The sequence below is a fragment of the Lepidochelys kempii genome, chromosome 2 (assembly GCF_965140265.1).
Source record: "Lepidochelys kempii isolate rLepKem1 chromosome 2, rLepKem1.hap2, whole genome shotgun sequence".
Lineage (NCBI taxonomy): Eukaryota > Metazoa > Chordata > Testudines > Cheloniidae > Lepidochelys > Lepidochelys kempii.
In genome coordinates this window covers 97,319,230-97,340,216 of record NC_133257.1, presented here as the reverse complement: position 1 = coordinate 97,340,216, position 20,987 = coordinate 97,319,230, and the positions used below count along the sequence as shown (strand labels likewise).

General features: G+C 41.0%; 1 protein-coding gene across 5 annotated transcripts in view; it reads right to left on the bottom strand.

Moving 5' to 3' along the window:
• Positions 1–20,987, bottom strand: part of DOK6 (docking protein 6) — a 431,293-nt gene that overhangs the window by 106,849 nt on the left and 303,457 nt on the right. For all 5 annotated transcript variants that reach the window (XM_073331713.1, XM_073331715.1, XM_073331716.1 and 2 more), the window contains one exon: positions 1,456–1,594. In XM_073331713.1, the coding sequence (XP_073187814.1) occupies positions 1,456–1,594 (139 nt within the window). The remainder of the gene's footprint in view (positions 1–1,455; positions 1,595–20,987) is intronic.

Here is a 20,987-nt window from a genome sequence, read left to right as displayed (position 1 = left end):
CTGTTGGGGGGGCACAGAGGGTCCAGGCCAGCCCCCATGGGGGGCAGGGAGGTAGTGCCACCCCTTGCCCCAGCTCTGCTCCTGCCCCAGCCATGGCGCCGGCTCCCAGCATGCAACTGGCCTCATCCACAGCCTCAGCGTGGCTCCACACCTGGATGGGAGCCCGGCTGCCGACCCCCACCACAGCCTGGCTGTGGCTCTGCTCTGGCCAGGACTGAGGTTGTGGGCAGGGTGGGGCTGGGAGTGGAGCCGCACCAGGCTGTGGGCCTGGATGTCGACCCACACTGTGGCCTGGTTGCGGCTCCGCCCCTGACAGCGGATCGGTCCACAGACTCTGTCCTCTTACCCCTGTGTGTGTGCTCCTGCCCAGCAGTACCCAGCTCTGGGGGTGGAGCAGGAGGTGGCAGGGACACGGATAAGGGGGCAGCGTGGCCCTCAAAAGTTTAGGAACTGTTGCATTTAGGGTTGCCAGGTGCCTGGTTTTCATCCAGAAAGTCCGATCTAAAAAGGGAACCTGGCAGTGTCTGATCAGATGTACTGACCGGACACCAAAAACCTGGTTAAAGCGGGGTGGGAGGGAGGCGCCAGGTCATTAACCCACATTAGTCCCTGCCCAACTGGGGCCACCTCCTATCTGCAGGGAGGCTCCTTGTCTGGCTGCAGCAGCTCCCGTCCCAGTTCCAGAGCAGAAGGAGTCCAGCTGGGTAGGGGGAGGGAGGTGGAGATGATCCAGCAAGCAATGGGGGCTGGGAAGAGGCAGAGCAGAGGGTAGGGCCTGAGGGGTCTTATTACCACAGTTAGAAAGGTGGCAATGCTATAACCAATAGAACTAAGATATTCTGTAGAGTAGTAAGTGTTTTGGGCAACTGGAACATCACTAAACACAGTTCCATTTGCTCTTTGCCGTTTTTGGCTTGGACCTTCTGCTTGTCTCCAACTTCATTTTAACCTTGATTTTGAACTCTCTTCTTCTCACCTTTCCTATATCAGTAAATCTTCCTGTCTCCAGTTCTACAATATTTTTTATTTAGATTCCTGCCCATAAATCCTTAGCCATTATTTCTCACTGTAAGTGTTGCAATTCCCTTCTCTCTGGCTTCCCCGGATCTCTGCTCTCCAAATTCCAATATGTGTAGTATGCTGCTGCATGCTTTGTCACACATACAAAGAAGGAGGTAGGACTATGCAAACCATCATCCCAAAATTCCAGGATGTAGTTGAAAATTACCTTCTGTTTCTTTTTTCATGCACTCTTTGAATTTGCTCCATCCAGCCTGATGGATTATTTCTTTATTTTGTGTATTATCATCTTTAAAAAAAAATCAAAGTTGTTGGGACCGTTTTTTTTTTAAATCACACAGTTATGGCATAACTAGCTGGAGCTGTACTCTGCAATCATCATAACCCTTCACTTCACCAATGGAAGTTTTTAAAATACGGGAGGTAAGATCTTACCCGTGCCTTTTGCTGCATCTCCATCATTAGTCTTTCATGTTGCTCAGCTATTGCCAGTGTTGCAGAATGGACTTTCTGATAGATCATCTCTCCTTCCCTTGTCTGAAAGGTGAACAGTCCTTCTCCTGTATCACACATCCTGGGATAAGATTTAGGGAGTGGGAGGAATGAAAAAAAAGTGAGTACTTGTTTTATAACAGTTAAAAATTAATGCGCTGACCTCTATAATTCATGTGCTCACCCTGCTGTTGGAAATGACTTCTCAATTTTCATAGGTAAATTTGTGGCATTTTGAACCTCTGCATGGTTACTTCTACTAGCAAAGAAATGTATTCTGAGAGATATGTGTGTGCAGAACTTTGTGAATGTAGCCTTTCGATTCAATTTTAGTCATCCAGCCAAAATAATCTGAACCGAATGAGAGGAGTCTTTATAATAAAATAAGAAACCTTTAGTAATGCAGTCAACTATTTATGGCTTTGTTTCAGATGCCTGTACTGGTGACTAGGTAATTAAATTTAAGTCCCTTAACCACTTCATTACTGCCAAATGTACAAGGTACATCGTGCCTCACTGTGCTGATATTTTAACAGAACATTGGCACTTCAAAAATGCCATTGTGGTCTATCACTGGAAAGAGGTTGTATTGAGAGCGAGCATTAAAGGGATTAAGAGATAATATTCATACTGTTGGAGTACATTTGCATTAGGCAGTTTCTACAACTCATCTGATGATTACAGAAGCCAGTCAGTATGAATACATTCCGTACTACGAACTTTATTTGTATTATACAAGTAGATTAAAATAATGCAAATTACAATATAAATAAAAATAATCTTTTCTTCCTTTGTGAAAAGTAAGTGCTGTGCTGTCTTACTCTCAGGACTTTCCCACGACAATATATGGAGGAAGAAGAGAGGTAGATAAGATGAATAACTGAACTGGGAAAGATTTTTAAATGTGAATAAACCTTCAAGGGCAGGCAGTTAAAGTGAATATTGGTTCAAGAGGAAGAACTATGTGAAGGAGACATTTAGGGCCCCAGTTTCCAAAACGACACCCTGCAATATTGCATGTGGCCCCATAAAATCTACATTTATGCATGTAAATGGAATTTGCTCAGATAATTTGAATAGTCAGCCTACTAAGTGGTTTGGGCATGCAAAAATCAGCACACAAATAGTTGTGTGTGCAATTTTAGAGGCTGAGTTGAAATCGGTTTATTAATTTGGTTCAGTATTAACAATCAAGAGTTTTAGTATCATTTGACATAGGAAAATATTTGATTTCCTGGGCCATTAGTAAACACAATTTTTCAACTGCTCAATAATTTCTGTTAAATTTACAAGACAAAGATTTTGAAAAGTGACTAGTGATTTTGGTGTGTCTCCGTTTTTTTGATGACCCACTTGAGATACCTTTAAGGGGCCTAATTTTTCATAAAGGGGCCTAATTTTTCACCCACCTTCTGAATCTCAGCTGCCTTTTCCAGTGCTTCACATCTAGCAATGAAAAATCACTAGTCACTTTTTAAAATCTTGGCCTTTTAAAAGTTCCTACAGTTTTATTTATTTATGTTTCTTATAAAAATCTTAAAAGTTGCTTTTACATTAATACAAAAAAAATCTAATTCTACATAATGAGCTTACTTACCCTGCTTTAATAAACTCCCGTGAATAAATCCCCCTCCCAGACTATGCATATAGATCAAAGCTGGTCAAAATTTTTCAAAATTCAAAAGGTCAAGGAATTTTGTGTCAAAATTTGACGAAAAAGGATTCAAATTATATGAAAGTTACACTGTTTTTTATGACTAACTTTGATGTAACTTTCATATAATTTTTATCCTTTTTTGTCAAAATTTTGACACAAATTGAAATTTTGAATTTTGAAAAATTTTGACCAGCTTTAATATTAGTAATACTTCCTGCAGTCCTTAATCTTATTCCTGTACTGGATTATTGTATTCAATATTTATGAAGAGGCTTAAACTGTTCAGATGATATCAAGACTGATCTTAACATAAACATCAGGTGAGCATCAGGCATAGTTCAGCAGTTTTTCCTGGAAGGTGTACAAGAACAGTCAAGATCAATCTCCAAAAATTGTTTCAAGGGATTGGGGGTGGGCGGGGGGAGAGGGGAGGAGAAGTGTGGAGAAAATATTTTTGGTGCAAATATTTGCTAACAGTCAATAGAGATGTGCAGTTGAATAGAAAAAAGAAAATAAAGAGTCACACTCTTTAGAAAATCCAATCTCACTATAATATACTGTATCACCACACTTCCAAAACAAAAACCAACTAACCAAACGAGATTCAATCTGTTTCAATAAGGAGCAGTAGAGGGTTATTAGCAAGCTTGGCATTAATTCAATTTGAAGGTAAAAATAAAAATATTTGTATTAAATTCCACCTGAGACAGAAGTCTTTCTGTAAACATTGAAAATATTTTATGTATTTAGCCACAGGTCTCCAAGAAGCTTCTGGTACAAACGAAATGTCTCAAGAGATTTGAGGCATTAAAGCAACATTTTGGTTCCCTTAGGGCATCATATAACTGACATTCAGTTCCTGTGTAAAGAGATCTTAATAAAATTCAAACAGCGTGAAATGGAAAGTCTGGAAAAAATTATGAGTTTCACAAACTGAAACAAACCACTATCTCTTTGCTGGTTTCAGAGGAGGAAAAAAATCAACAGGGATCACAACAAGAAAACAACAAACAGGGTTTGATTAAGATTCAAGAGTTAAGCTACTTATTTTAACAAAGCAAAGCATAATCACCAGCCAGAGCCGATACAATCAAAATCTACTATCAAACTAAAAAATAGGAAACAATGAAGCTGGCCATGCGGTGGTATGGCAGCTCTTCTTGCTGGTGAAGCCTAACATGGAGGTTGTGTCTTCCGGTTGGAACCAGAAAGCATAGTGTGCTATATTATGCCAACATGAGGGAAGCTATTTATGGCAGCCTTCCAATAAATGTACTGTGTTTCCCTAGCTCAAGATTCACTATACACGCAACTGCTCAAAAGGTGTGAGAGGGGAATAATGGGCATCACCCTTTAAGGTGCTGAGTGGGCTTAACTCCATTTGAAGTCAATGGGAGTTGAAGGCAAGCAGCACTAGAGCTGGTCCAAAATTTTTTGGCAAAACTTTTTTTCTGTTGAAAATTACCATTGTGTTCAAACCAAAACAAATGAGGCAATGTAGGGATTTGAACCGGAGTCTCCCACATGCCAGATGATCACCCTAACCATTGGGACATTGGCTACAGGCGCACTAATTTTTTCACAAAAATTTTGAAAGGTCTTGGTTTTGTTCCACATCAGAACAAAACCAAATTTCAAATATTTTTGCAAAATGGAATTGTTTTCCAGCCAGCACTACTCAACACCATGCAGGGCTGACCCTTATGAAAGGAAAATGGTCTCTGGAAAGACTCAGTGGGACAAAGCTCTCTTGCTTCCATGTAGGCTTATTATAGACAATTACTCTCTCAAGGAGGTGAGTCTATTCCATGGATAGTATGGAGTAGAGTCTTTTTGCTCAGCTGTCTGGAATATTATGATACAGAAAGGTAACCCTAATTATTTATATTGTTTCCCTCAGATGACAAGTGGTTAGACTAGAAATAAGAGTCCAAGAACAATGAAATGTATATTGGCACACTGTGGGCTAGATTCACCCCAGCTGGCACAGAGAGATGCAAATTTAACCAGAGAAACCAGCTATAGCCTGAGGTGTGGGATTGATTCTTAGAGGTGGAGGTGGGGAGAAGGAGGGAGGTCAGGTGTTTTTACCATTGTTGGTCTACTCCAGGAACTATGCTGGGAAAGGGCAGCTTTACTTTCTTCCAGGAGCTCCATAGTAACCTTGCCAGCAGACTGCCAAGCATACATAGAATCAGTACATCTCTAACTGCTCTGCTTATTGTCTGGCTATGCCAAAAGAAGGACAGGAGACATCTGACATGGGTTTAATCAGGCTGCAACTTTATTATTAGATGTCTGGGACTAACCAGCAGATAAAAGTGTACAGGTCAGGTAACCCCCTGTTTATTCCATAATTACCCAGGGGGATTTTACAGTTCCCCCTCTTTTCCTCTCCAGCAAATCCATTGCTGGGATCTTACCATCCACCCCCACCCCATAGGAGGGTTAAGGTGGGCTATAAGAATTGGGGGTTGGCTCCCTGCCATGCCAATCATAGGAGTCCCCAACCACCCCCTCTTTCGTTCCTTTAATGAACACCTCTTTTTAAGTCCTTTTCCAAGCCATTTATCCGGTCATTGTATACCTTTCCTATGGAGTACCTACATGGGACATCTGCCCTACATTTAAATAATGAATTGCGACATATGGTCTACCGCCCGTCATGCCATGCATAAACAGAACCCACCTGAACCTGCTGTGGGGAAGGCGAAGAAAACCCCAACTGCACCCAAGCCAATATGGTGGTAAGGGCAAAATTCCTTCCCAGCCCCCCCCAAACAAGAGACGGCTAGCATAATGCCCACAGTAGGCGTTAACCAAACCTGGTATTTTACCATCTAAAAGGGGAGGGAGGGTAGGTGCTGCTTCAGTCCTGGTCTGTGTAAGATGGGAGGCTTCATGCGCAGATCCACCACTTTTAAATCCTGCATTCCCAGGGGATAAGTCAGTGACCACGCTAGGGTGACCAGAGGTCCCGATTTTATAGGGACACTCCCGATATTTGGGGCTTTTTCTTATATAGGTGCCTATTACCCCTCACCCCCGTCCGAATTTTTCACACTTGCTATCTGTTCACCCTAGACCATGCAGACCCTTTCTGCAGCAGTTTTCACCCCCCTACTCCTCTCCTCTCCTCTCCCCCTCCCCACCAGCCATAAAGCACTGTTCCCTTCTTTTGGCCAGCCAGCCAAACAACCCCCGCTTAAAGGTGCAGGGCAGTCACACACACACACACACCAGCCAGCACTGAGCACGATACAATGCTCTGTATAGTCCTTTTTATCCCCCAGTATTCTGTCCTCCACTTCCCTGTTGCACTGGTCCACTACAGCTGTGTCACTTTTCCGACTGCCAGGCCTTTACAACGAAACTTCCTCCTCCCCACCACAAGCTGCGCATCTTGGTTTACACTGGCAGAAGACAGCACAAATGGAGGTGAATTGAGAGCTACGTTACAATTTGCTAAAAAGCAAAGATTCTTTTTCACATTCAGGTCTGCTGAATGCTGTTTAGCTGCGATCAAGGGAAAATTTGGAGGTCTGCAGATAAATCTCATTTTGACAACTAGTTTCTCTCTAAACCTAAAGTGAATGCTTACACCCTTTCCAGTGTTAAGACAGAGCAGGAACTCCAAACCAGACAATCACATTCTTATGTGCTAAAACCCCAGTGGTATGCTGTACAGTTTTTAAAATTTATTATTATACAAGTTGATGAAATTCTTAAGAGTATATCTTTTGTGCACTGCAGCTCTAGGCAATTAACAGTTGTGTTCAACTAACAGTTGAATTCTTATTTTGTCATTTAGCTACACTCACATTTTGTTCCTTTGTAGAGTTGTGTCAGGAGACAAATACTATCATGAAACACATTATGGTGGGTATGAGCATAGCTTTTATGTGCATGCACAGAACAAATATGCAAAGAGAAAGAGGGGAAGAGAATAAAAATGTTCATACTATGTCAGACTAATGGTCCATCTAACCTAGTACTCTGTCTTCTGACAGTGGCCAGCGCAAGATGCTTCAGAGAGAATCAACAAAACAGGACAATTATTGAGTCGTCCCATCCCAGCATCTGGCAGTAAGGATTATAGGTTAAAGCCAGAAGTGGACAAAAATTTTCAAATGAAAAAAAATTTAATTGGAAAAATAGCCTTTCAAAATAGACTTTAATGCCAGAAGAGACCATCATGATCATCTAGTCTGACCTCCTGCACACTGCAGGTCACAGAACCTCATCCACTCACTCCTGTAATAGACTCCTCTCCTCTGGCTGAGTTACTGAAGTCCTCAAATCATGATTTAAAGACTTCATAGTTAACACTGTGAACCTGCAAGTGACCCGTGCCCCATGCTGCATAGGAAGACACTTTTTACCCAAAATTTCTGACACTACCAACATTTTTCATTTCCTGTAAAATGTTTATCATTTTTTGTTTAAATTTGGTACAGGAGAACCTTAGAGTTACAAACACCAGAGTTACGAACTGACCACTCAACCACACACCTCATCTGGAACCAGAAGTACACAGGCAGCAGCACAGACTAAAGGAAAAAAAAATCAAATACAGTACAGTGCTGTGTTAAATGTAAACTACTAAAAAAAATGGGAAAGCAGCATGTTTCACCTGCATATTAAAGTTTCAAAGCTGTATTAAGTCAATGTTCAGTTGTAAACTTTTGAAAGAACAACCATAACATTTTGTTCAGAGTTATGAACATTTCAGAGGTAAGAACAACCTCAATTCCCAAGGTGTTCATAACTCTGCGGTTCTACTGTAAATAAAAAAAGGTTGATCACCATTTTGATTTAAAAAAATCAAATATTTTGGATAAAAGGTCAATTTCAAAATCCAATGATACTAAAAAACTTTCAAAAATATTGTCATTTTCATGATTTTTGAAGTGTTGATTGGCTTTAGTTATGCACAGAACTAAGATTGGACTTCTTTTCCTGCCTCTGCCACAGATTTGCTCTCCGACCTTGAATAAGTCACTCTGGCCTAAACTATCACAACTGTTTTCTGATTTTGGGTGCCTCAATTTATTTATTGGAAAGGGGCGTTATAAAGGGGAAGTTATTTGTATTATTACAGAATGGTACAGATGGATGAATAGTCAAACATCGACTGGAAGACTTATGGTATGATCTGATGCAACATACAATATAAAGCTATGTATAAAATATGAATCATAGAATCATAGAATATCAGGGTTGGAAGGGACCTCAGGAGGTCATCTAGTCCAACCCCCTGCTCAAAGCAGGACCAATCCCCAACTAAATCATCCCAGCCAGGGCTTTGTCAAGCCTGACCTTAAAAACCTCAAAGAAAGGAGATTCCACCACCTCCCTAGGTAGCGTATTCCAGTGTTTCACCACCCTCCCAGTGAAAAAGTTTTTTCTAATATCCAACCTAAACCTCCCCCACTGCAACTTGAGACCATTACCCCTTGTTCTGTCATCTGCTACCACTGAGAACAGTCTAGAGCCATCCTCTTTGGAACCCCCTTTCAGGCAGTTGAAAGCAGCTATCAAATCCCCCCTCATTCTTCTCTTCTGCAGACTAAACAATCCCAGTTCCCTCGACCTCTCCTCATAAGTCATGTGTTCCAGTCCCTTAATCGTTTTTGTTGCCCTCCACTGGATGCTTTCCAATTTTTCCACATCCTTCTTGTAGTGTGGGGCCCAAAACTGGACACAGTTGAATAGAGGGGAATGATCACATCCCTCGATCTGCTGGCAATGCTCCTACTTATAACAGCCCAAAATGCAATTCACCTTCTTGTTCACTGTTGACTCATATCCAGCTTCTTGTTCACTATAACCCCTAGGTCCTTTTCTGCAGAACTGCTGCCGAGCCATTCGGTCCCTAGTCTGTAGCGGTGCATGGGATTCTTCCGTCCTAAGTGCAGGACTCTGCACTTGTCCTTGTTGAACCTCATCAGATTTCTTTTGGCCCAATCCTTTAATTTGTCTAGGTCCCTCTGTATCCTATCCCTACCCTCCAGTGTATCTACCTCTCTTCCCAGTTTAGTGTCATCTGCAAACTTGTTGAGGGTGCAGTCCACACCATCCTCCAGATCATTAATGAAGATATTGAATAAAACCGGCTCTAGGACCGACGACCCTTGGGGCACTCCACTTGATACCGGCTGCCAACTAGACATGGAGCCATTGATCATCACCCGTTGAGCCCGATGATCCAGCCAGCTTTCTACCCACCTTATAGTCCATTCATCCAACCCATACTTCTTTAACTTGCTGGCAAGAATACTAAGCTATGTATGAGGACATCAGAGTTGTTTATATTTTATTCTCTAGTGAACAATCAATATCAGTTTGCAGATTTTTAATTTATCATGTTACAGTATGAATAAGACAGGAGCTAGAGGAAATACCTCAGTTATTAGCATGTAGTTCTGTTCATTGACTCTGTTAGATTAATTGTTGGCAAACTGTGGCACAGTGAACACCATTTTAAAGCTAATTTTCCAGAACAGTAGCAAATGTTTCTATTAGCCCAGTAAATGAACAACAAAATATTCATCTGCTTTCATATTTGATATGTGCAGCCATACATCATACTAAACTGGGGATTCAATATGCAGTGCCATAGTTGCAGATGCCCACTATTATCTACAGAATACTTAACTTCAGGGTGACAATGGGCTGGTACGGGTCGGTACGGCACACCAGTAAAATGCTGGTACCGGCCTGTACGCAGCCCACATTAAAGTACTGCCACAGCAGTGCTCTAATGATGCTGGCCCTTTTGCCTCCCCTGGGCCACTGAAGGGGAGGGCAAAAGGGGAAGCTGCCTCAGGGCCAGCGATTTAAAAGGGCCCGGGGCTTCTGGTCGCCGCTGCCCCTGCTACTGCAGCAGCGGCCGGAGCCCTGAACTCTTTAATCGCTGCTGGAGCCACAGGCAGCGGGGGCCAGGCAGTGTGGATGGGCTGGCTCAGGGATACTGACCCCACCAGCCCTGCCCCTTCAGCCTGAGGCTCCGCCCCTTCTGGGGGCCGGTAACCCCCCATACCAGTAAGAATTTAATATTAAATTCACCCCTGATTAACTTACCACTTTGGGCCTGATTCAAAACCTGTTGAAGTCAGTGGGAAGATTCCCACTGGTGTCAGACCAGATCCTTAAGAAAGAAGGAGAAATTAACTTTCCACAAAATAGCAACCTTGGAAGTCATTTCATTTTGAAATGTTGTCACAGCATTAGCTCACCAATTAGCCTTAATGTAGGATCACTACTAGAAGCTCCGGTTGCATGGATAAGAAAGACATCTAAGATGACAGCACAGAATAAATTGGAAGTAGATCAATTATGAAAATTACCGTGACTTACTCATATGTTCCAAATACTTGCTTTAGTCTGAATTTGTTTGCATCATTTCTAAAATTAACTTTTTTTTAATTGATGCAAACATCAAACCCTCAAACCAGACACTATAGGACTACTGTTGAGAAAGCTAATGATAACGTAAATAATGCATGGACTTGATGCTACCATTTACAAATGGCATTTCTCTCCCTAAGAGAGCTTGATTCTTTCAAGTCATGGTTGAGACTTCCCCTCATGTTTTAAACATATCTATAAATAAGATCCTAATAAGAGAGGCACAAAACAAAAGCAAGCAAAACAGATTGTAGGTATTATTTTTCATTCGGTTATCTAAACATTTATTTAATTAAAAGATTTACCCTTTTATTAGGTTAAGGAGCACAGTACATTTTCAGAGAGTAGTGAAGAATGCTGAAATACTGCCACTGATTTTAATAGGAGTTGTCCACCTAAAACTTTTTAGAATGTTTGCAGGTTTAGGGGTAAGGGAGCTGATTTTCAGAAGTGCTGAACGCCCAAAAAATTAAATGAAAATAATTGGAGCTGTGGATGGTCAGTGACTCTGAATATCAGCATGCGAGTCTTAAGTAACACTACATTAAGCAATGGAAATCAATGACAAGAATGGACTGCATTTATAGAGAGAGACTGTTGTAATTTAATTTCCTATTTTAGTGGGATCACTGGGAGGGTGTCTGTCTGTATCTGTGTTAGTTAAACTTCTGAATCCTGCAGTTGCTTCACACAGATAGTTGTAGAATAGGAAATGTGATGGGTAAGGAAGTGATCCAGGATCTATTTAAGTTAATGGTAAATCTCCCATTGATTTCAGTGGTGCACAATCAGGCATGAGAAAAGAGAAGTGTATAATATTGAATAGCCAAATGAGTTAAACAAATATTTAGGCAATTATTACAGTGCAGGACTATGACTATCTATAGCAGTGGTGGGCAACCTGTGGCCCATTTGTTTACATTTGCACGGCTGTCCGCAGCTCACAGTGGCCACGGTTCACTGTTCCTGGCCAATGTGAGCTGCGTGAAGATATTACCTCACCCACCTCGTGTCTCTCATCAGAAATAAAGGTAATTCTGACAAAGTATGTTTGTTCTTTGTGCACAAATGCAACACATGGCATACCCTCCTCAGGGGCGATCTATTTCCAAGAGGCATGGTTGGCTTTTATATCTAACTAGTCTAATATAATGTGGTTTTCATCTTTTTTCAGGCAAGATGTCTAAGCCAAGGATCTCAAAAGTGACTAGAGAATTTGAGTACCTCGGTGTTTGAATGTTAACTTGGAATACTCTAAAAGGGTCTGATTCTGAAAATCAGTCCCCTTTAAGGAGTTTCAACTTGAGCACTCAAAAAATGAGGCAACCAGAATCACTACTCATTTTTGAAACTTTCAATCTATCTTAAAATAAAGGGTGACATTTATAATTAGGTAGATTAATTCCTACATATTTCTAATTAAAATGTATTTTGATTTTAAGAGCCCCCCGAATATGGCACTGTTAATTTAATTAAAGAAATAAAAGTGCTTAGTCTGTCATTTCACTAATGTGAAGTGTAATTAAAACCATATACATTTTTTAAAATATGTAATTAGTCAAAAATTAGCCCCTGAACAGTCTTCACTTAACCCATTTAATAAACTGAGCTGCATCAGCCAAGAACAATAACTAAAAACATTACAGACTCATGGCAGGGTCTGAGGCAACATGATTAATTGTTGGTTTCAGAGTAGCAGCCGTGTTAGTCTGTATCCGCAAAAAGAAAAGGAGTACTTGTGTCAATTAAGTAAGCTGTAGCTCACAAAAGCTTATGATTAATTGTGATGGCAGAAAGACCTGTGAAAACTCCATTCTTGATTCTCAGTTCTGTGTGCTAAAGAAACTGATAAGAACATGAACAATCATCACCTGCACGTTTTACTACTCTGATTCCATTGCTCTTGTATTTTGGCTTTTCCATTTTATTTGCTTAGCCTGAGATTCTGTCATTTTGTAATATTAGTCAATTTTGGGGCTGACTTGGGGAAAAAGCCATGCCTATCTATGATACTATATAAACATATAACAATAACAAATAATTCTGGTGCTATAAAAACTGTGACAGTAAGTGCAGTGACAGTTGTTGCAATGATAGGAAAAACAGATGAAGATATAAGACAATGTTGATAAGATGCAGAGTACTGAGCTAGAGTAAGGAAATGTAAAAGGGTGGATGGGTGAGTCATTAGGAAAAGGTTACACTACATAAATGTCCTGAATCTAGAAAAGGTCAACAAATGAAGAGGTGAGAAAAATCAACAGGAGGCAAGCGGGAAATGTTGTTTAATACAAGAGTAGACTTTTGACAATAGACAGGAGAAGCCCTAAAGGTGAGAAAAGGTCAGTGAAAGCAGAAGAAAGGTCAGTGAAAAACTGAGAAACAAAGAATAATAATGTGAAGTGCAAGGAGTTTATAAAGGGCTACATACAGAACAGGTAGAAGTTCATAATGACTCTGTCATTTAGCCAAGGAAATTGGTGGGAATCCAAATGGATAATAAGCTTGGTTTCCATGTTTTGCAGTTAGCATCATAGAGTCCCATTCTGCACATCTAACAGATATCGTGGCCATTATAAGGTGAAAAACAATGGACCAAATTCTTTCCTGGTATAGCTCCACTGATTTCATAGTTTATCAGCCCTATAATCTAATTTCCCCATAGATCTATCAGTGTCCTCCATTTCTAGCTGTATTGTAGAATTATGAGTTGATATACAGGACATCTGCTTGTTCACCAGCAATAAAAGGTGGTTATTTACTGCAAAGAACATTATGTACAAAACATGTTTTTTCTTGTTGTATAAAGCAACTTCATATGTTTTTAAATGTGCAATTCCCGTTAGCTTTATTCCCTGCCTATTTCAGGCAGTTGTAAAGTGCCTATCACCTTCGTTATTAGTATTTACTATTTTTATGAAATTAGCACTCTCAGACTTCAGCCAAAACTGGTGTCTCTACTTGTGCTAGGCACTATACAAATATATAAGGCTTGTCTACACTACTGCTTAAGTCAATGTAACTGACATCACTCAAGGGTGTGAAAAAACACCTCCCTGCGTAATGTAAGTTACATCGACTTAAAGCGGTGTCTACAGCGCGCTATGTCGGCAGGAGACGCTCTCTTGCCAACATAGCTTCTGCCTCTCTTAGAGGCAGAGTAATTACGCTGATGGGAGAGCTTCTTCATAGCGCAGTGGTGAAGACAAGCCCATAATAAGAGACAGTACCTGCTCCTTTGCAGGCCAAATATACAAGACACAAGGGGAGGAGAAAGAAGATAATATTATTTCCATCTTACAGACGGAAAATGGAGGCCAAGAGAGATCAAATGATTTTTCAAGGGTCACACAGGACATGAACCTATATTTCCTAGTCCAGAGCCTTAATTTCAAGACTATTCTTCTTCCTGGTATCCAAATACCTTTCCAGATAGTAAACCTATCTACTGGAACGATGAATCTCCACATATTGCCATTCTGGATTTCTTCTTCTGAAATGTAAAACTCTCACAGCTTGTTGTAAGTGGCAGTGAGGACTTGATCTAAAAAATAGCTGAGATTCTGTTGCTCCAAAAAGAAAAGGAGGACTTGTGGCACCTTAGAGACTAACCAATTTATTTGAGCATAAGCTCCAAAGAGATCCAACAATCCTCCATTCTGTCCTGCAGAACTGTAACTCTTTCCAAGTGACAGCACTATGTTTTCAAATTATTTTATTTATATGTAATATAATGCAACTCTGAGCCCGTATGTGACAGACTAATGAACATCCCCAGGTGTGTGTGTGTTAATATTTGTGACTGATCTATGCTGATATGTGACTGATCTATGCTCCAATTTTATGCTCCAAATAACCTAACAATTTTCCCTCCTAGATTACAGTATTTTGTTTCAAAAAACAACAATTTTTAAGGTAAAGTGACAGATTTAAGATTCCACCAAAACTAGGCAACAGTTTAAGGAGAAGAACAAAAGTCTTTCATTTTTTATTTTTACGTTTGTAATTTGCTCATGAAATGTATTTTTCTACTTGTTTCACTGGCAGGGAGAGTTTTTTTGCACAGTTCTAGCAGTAATGGTGTCTCTCTGGAAATTAAATTTTCTCCAGTGACTGTGATGTCTCTCCTCTGTAATAACCTTCCCTACATTCAGTGTACTGACGCATGCAGATCACACTGATGGAACTGCAGGAATAATATCCCATTACTATATTATGCACATTTCTCCCTTTCTGCTTAATGGAAGTACAGTATGCAGACTATGTTTGCAGATGAACTGTATTACTGACTACACATTATGGCCACAGTCCTGCAATTGACTCAGAGAAGGCAGACCCCTGCCTTCCCATGTAACCATGCAGGATTGGAGCTATAGTATGCAACTGTAAGATTTGCACCGAGATGTTTGTCAGGTCTGGTACCCTCAAGAACCAGGATTCTTTGTCAGGGACTAGAACTGAATCAGACTGGTTTGGTTCAGACAATAAAAAAAAGCTCTTACCTTCTTTTCTTTCACTAAATAAATTGGTCTTTTGTGTTCAGTTCATTTTCTTTTCCTTAGTGAATCAGAATAAATCTCAACTCTTAGCACTGAAAAGTTAAAGAACAGGCCTCACGATATAAAAATCAGGTAGAAAAAAAATAGTCAAATGTAGTTACCATCTGTCAGCTGATAAGTAGCCAATTTGAAGTGGTATTTCAAGGCAGCAAGTGTTTACACTGCAAAAACCACCACCAATACCATAACCATCAAATTTGTTGCTACTCATATCAGAAAGGTGAAAGAGTACAAAGACTGAACTACCCTCAGTCTCAGCAGAGATGGTAAAACCGGATATAATGGTGCGTAAACACTGGAGAGGAACTGTGGTATACTCTCCCAGGCACACGTGAAGTCAGTTACTGGGAGAAGGGTCCTCTGAGTGACATTTGTACTCAGGAGTTCAACAATTACCATCCTCAAATATGAATGGCATCTACATCTGAATAGTCACCCATGACTAGCTAAAGATAATCCTCCAAAACATGATTGAGGCACTTTGGTGGGAAAGATTGTGCTGCTGCTGTGAGTACTATACATCATCTCTCAATAAACAGAGGAATTAAGTCTTCTAGATTGGCAATGCATACCAGCATCTTTCACCAGTATTAAATTCACTTAAAATACATTAATATGCAGATGAATCATATATACATGATATAGTATTAGTGGATTTTTGACTTCTCAGGATTTCTTTAAGAAGCTTTATTAAATTCACTCATATGACATACTACACTAAATGTAAGAAATAAACTAAGACAGGATGGTGAAATCAATGTTCTACATATTCTTAAATACAGAAGGCATTTACATATTTTTGGAGCAAAATATGCATTTTTGTAAGCAGTGGAGCAAACATGAAAATGCTGTCGAATAATTCATTCTCCTAATTTGTGAAACCTCGGTCTGATCAATAATAACAGAATATGGTTTATCATTGTCTCGTCTTGAAATAGAACCTGTTCTTAAGAGCAAGAAGAAAGACTGAAGATAACAGTTCATAGTTTATGTAGTAATATTATAATTTTACCATAGAAACATTATAGCATGTCACGGTACACAATGCAACAGTAACGGCAAACCACTGACAAAAAACAAAACAAAAAAACCCAACTAGCTGGGAAAAAATGAGGTCATAAAGATTACCTATGTTGGGTTTTTAAAATTTTTTTTATTGTATCTTTTCATTTTAACAGGGCTCAGATATTTTTAGACCAGAGAGTTGCAGGTGTTGAGTCCTGGAATCGATGCTTATATCCAATACTGAGGGTATGTCTAAACTATGAAATTAGGTCGATTTTATAGAAGTTGATTTTTCAGAAGCGGTTTTATACAGTTGATTGCATGCATCCCACTAAGTGCATTAAGTCGGCGGAGTGCGTCCACAGTACTGTGGCTAGCGTAGCCTTTTGGAAGGGTGCACTGTGGGTAGCTATCCCGCAGTTCCCACAGTCTCCATTGCCCATTGGAATTCTGGGTTGAGCTCCCAATGCCTGATGGGGCAAAAACATTTTCGCGGGTGGTTTTGGGTACATTGTGTCAGTTGCCCCTCCCTCTCTCCCTCCCTCCATGAAAGCAACGGCAGACAATCGTTTTGCGGCTTTTTTCCTGGGTTAACCGTACAGACGGCATAGCACTGCAAGCGGGAGCCCACTCAGTTCACCGTCACCACTGCTGTTGTGGGCAAGTCTACTGTGAGGGCTGCTGTGATCCAAGTAGCCAGTGCAATCACTGACATTCTGTTATCAAGGGTAGTGACTCTGGGAAATGTGCGGGCCTTTTTAGATTTTAGGTGCATCATATTCCTGTCCTTTGTCACTGGTGAAGAAGTCTTGCAGGCGCACATTCCACGTGAAACAGCTCCAGGGCTCCTGCTCTTTTGCCTTGGCCACACAGCAGCAGCTCCTGGGCGCCTTCGCATCGGTGGTGAACGGCTCCACTGCTTCCGCTGCAACTCTGCAGCAGACGGTGCAGTAGGACAGCTAGCCGTCCTCATCAGTGGTGTTTTGCTCACTCCACCGCTTCCGCTGCAACTCTCCTGATCTCCTGCGAGCTGGAGGCTTCTGCCTCAGGCTGCTCTCCCACCTGGCAGCACCGTGCAGTTTCACCTACCCCAGCCTACCCCTTGCTCCCACAGCTCAGGAAGCCTGGATAGTAGTCAGGAGCAGTTCAACTATAGGCTGAGCAAGTGCAGAATGGTGGTAGAATGTGCCTTTGGACGTTTAAAAGCTCACTGGCATTGTTGGTCAGACCCCAGCGCAACCAACATTCCCACTGTTATTGCTGCTTGCTGTGTGCTCCATAATATCTGTGACAGTAAGGGGGGGACGTTTATGGCGGGGTGGAAGGTTGAGGCAAATTGCCTGGCGTCCGATTTTGAGCAGCCAGACACTGAATAGAAGAGCACAGCAAGGCACACTGTGTATCACAAGAGACTTTGAAAACTAGTTTCATGACTGGCCAGGCTATGGTGTGACAGTTGTGCGTGTTTCTCCTTGATGCAAACCTGCCCCCTTTGTTGATTTTAATTCCCTGTAAGCCAACCACCCTCCCCCCTTCAAAATCAAGTAACTATTGTTTTGAAACCATGCATTCTTTATTAATTAAAATAATTGAGATAACGGACAAGGAAACCGCCAGTGGTTTTAGGTACGTGTTGTCAGTGACCATTCCCTCGCTCCCTCCCTCCATGAAAGCAAAGGCAGACAATCATTTCTCGCCCTTTTTCCTGGATTGCCCGCACATACGCCATAGTACTGCAAGCGGGAGCCCACTCCGCTCACCGCTGCAGTTGTGAGCATTGTAAACACATTTGCCCTTGGAGATTTTGGCATATATATTGGCATTACTTGTTTTGGAACGGAATTCTGATAGCACAGATTCGTCTCCCCATACAGCGATCAGATCCAGTTCCCCGCACTTTCGGGGGACTGCATGGTCACCTGTGCTGATGAGCTCATCATGCTGGCCAAACAGGAAATGAAATTCAAAAGCTCCCGGGGCTTTTCCTGTGTACCTGACTAGTGCATCTGAGTTGAAAGTGCTGTCCAGAGTGGTCACAATGGAGCACTCTGGGACAGCTCCCGGAGGCCAATACCGTTGAATTGCGTCCACACTACCCCAAATTCGACCCAGTGATGTCGATTTTAGCGCTAATCCCCTTATTGGGGAGGGGTACCAAAATCGATTTTAAGAGCCCTTTAAGTTGACAAAAATAGCTTCATCATGTGGACAGGTGCAGGGTTAAATCAACCTAACGCTGCTAAATTCGACCTAAACTCTTAGTGTAGACCAGGGCTGATATTACAATCCATTACAGAATAAGTGGCATCCTATTAGAAGGTACTGTTCCTTATTGAGCAAAACAGCATCCCATAACAACACTCATTCTCTCTCACTCTCTTAACTAGCAGCGAGACAGGTTAAGCAGCATTAATTACACACTAACACAGTTGATTTTGCTAACCTCTCAATGTTAAACATAAAATACAAAATAAACCCATTACTTTACAGCTTAAAGTAAAGTTTAAGCTGTAAGGTAATGGGTTTACTTTGTGTTTTATGTTTAAACATACCCCCCACCCCCAGTAATACAGGATACCAGTGTCAGTAAAACACAGCCACCCTACATAAAAAACAATAAAAATTTCAACTAATTTCTTTTTTCTTTCCCACTGCATCTTTATAATCTTTTCTGGCTTTATTGCTAGAATTGGGATGTTCTTGGCAGAAGCCCATTCTTTATGGAATTTGCTTCCACTAGTTGTTTGCCAGAGATTGGAGATATGTGCACCTGTCTGTATAATCTGCCTGGTGGGTGAGCTGAAGGCTTTGCAATGATGAGGTACATGTCAGTAAAAAAATATGGATTAGTAAAGCAAAGACTATGTAACCAAACCTGTGCAGGTCACTGTGTTTATTTAATTGTATTTTTAAATAATGTGAAGTGCTCACATGCTGTGATATTGGCCACCATTTTACTACTGCTTGTGAATTATGCTTTACATGTTCTGAGTAATCAATCATGAATAAAGACCAGCTGTTTACAAGCTATTGCACAAAGGCCATTTTGGCATTTGGACACTCACACAAGCAAACTTAAGCACTGAACATGGGAATATTTCGAAGAGGTGGTTTAAAGAAGCTTTATCTTATAATGCTTCAGTGACTTTATATCCCACATATCAGTGCTGATGGAGCACTTCATTCATTCTGAATGACATACTATATGCACTTGTGATATCACCAACTTTTTTATGTGCACTGTAAATAAGTGTATGCAATAGATACTTCAATAAAATACACATATAATAATGTCTCCACTGCTTATGTAAAAAAAAAACACTACCAAGAGAGATGAATGGGAAGGAACTAATATAATTAGCATATTTGATGGATGAACAATGTCAAGAAATTAATGAGGAAAATTCTTATTGCTAAAGAATAGAGCTGAATTTAAATCTATTGTATAGGCAAATGAGCAAGTGAATGAGTCACAGTTGATTATAGTATATATTCAAAACATTATTTCCCCACCTAACTGAAAATGACATGCCTTCTGATGTTGGAACTTCCCATTTTAAAACACAGAAAGTTGCAGGGGAACACTGAAAGGAGTTCCACTGAGTGCTATGTATAGGATTTGGTGATCCAAGTTTGGATGCTTTAAAAACAAGATGTAGTTGTAGCCATGTTGGTCCCAGGATATTAAAGAGACAAGGTGGGTGAGGTAATAACTTTTATTGGACCAACTTCTGCTGGTGAGAGACACAAGCTTGGAGATCTGCATGGCTTGAAAACTTGTCTCTCTCACCAACAGAAGTTCGTCCAGTAAAAAATATTACCTCCCCCAACTTGCCTCTCAAAAACAAGTGGAATTCTCAAAGCAAGATGTGCTTGTTCTCTCAAATACATCCTAAGTACTGGTTACCTAAAGTCTCTGAAACTTTCAAAGCATCACTGTTTTATCATGCTGCAGAGGCACTGCTGTCCTTCCTGTGTCACTGTCCCCTCCCATTCCTCTCCTGCTCTTTCTAGCTACCTCACCATAACAACCATTCCTTGCTTTTCCTGTTCAGATTTCCTCTTCCCAGCTCTAATGGTGTCTCGCTGGCCCCTGTCTACTTACCCTCAATTCCTTTTCCCATGGGCTGTTCCACTCTCTAGCCCTTAATTTTGTTCTGAATCCACTAGGTTGATTATTTCCCTACTAGCTTCCTGATGAACTCTTCCCAGTTTTCATACACCAATCAGATTAAGCCCCATCAACTTCATCTCTTTGTTTGGCTTCACAGCTGCCTCTCAGAATGCTGCTGCCCTTCATTGTAATACCTGACTTTTCAACCCAGCCCTCAGCTTTAGGGTATCCACACAACTGCTATTATCATGGTTTGAAGTAGTTTTGACTCCCTTCTGCCAGTTCCTTCCCCTACAGTACATTGTCTACTAGGCAATGCCTCTGATCCCAGTTAAGACATCAGGAATGGAGATGGTTCAACCAGTTCTTTCGTTACTCTCCCATGTAGGGCAAATGTCCCCAAGACCAGCTTTTCAGAGAACTTCAGTTTTTTTCCCCCAACTGTCACTATATTGACACAGTTCACTGATCTTTACCTCCATTCTCTCTTCCCCACAAACACCACATGATTCTGTTGGTCACTGGAATATTGCGATTTCTTACACACTGCACATGGATAGAATTTTGCATTAAGCAGTACTAATTTGAACCTGTTTTATTTTTATAATCCACACCCACACTTGGCTGTGAGCTTTCAATCATCACAACACACGGATCCAGACAGAAAAAATATATCAGGGATTGGCATTGTGGGCTGTGGGAAGTGGTGGCCGGCACATCCCTTGACCCG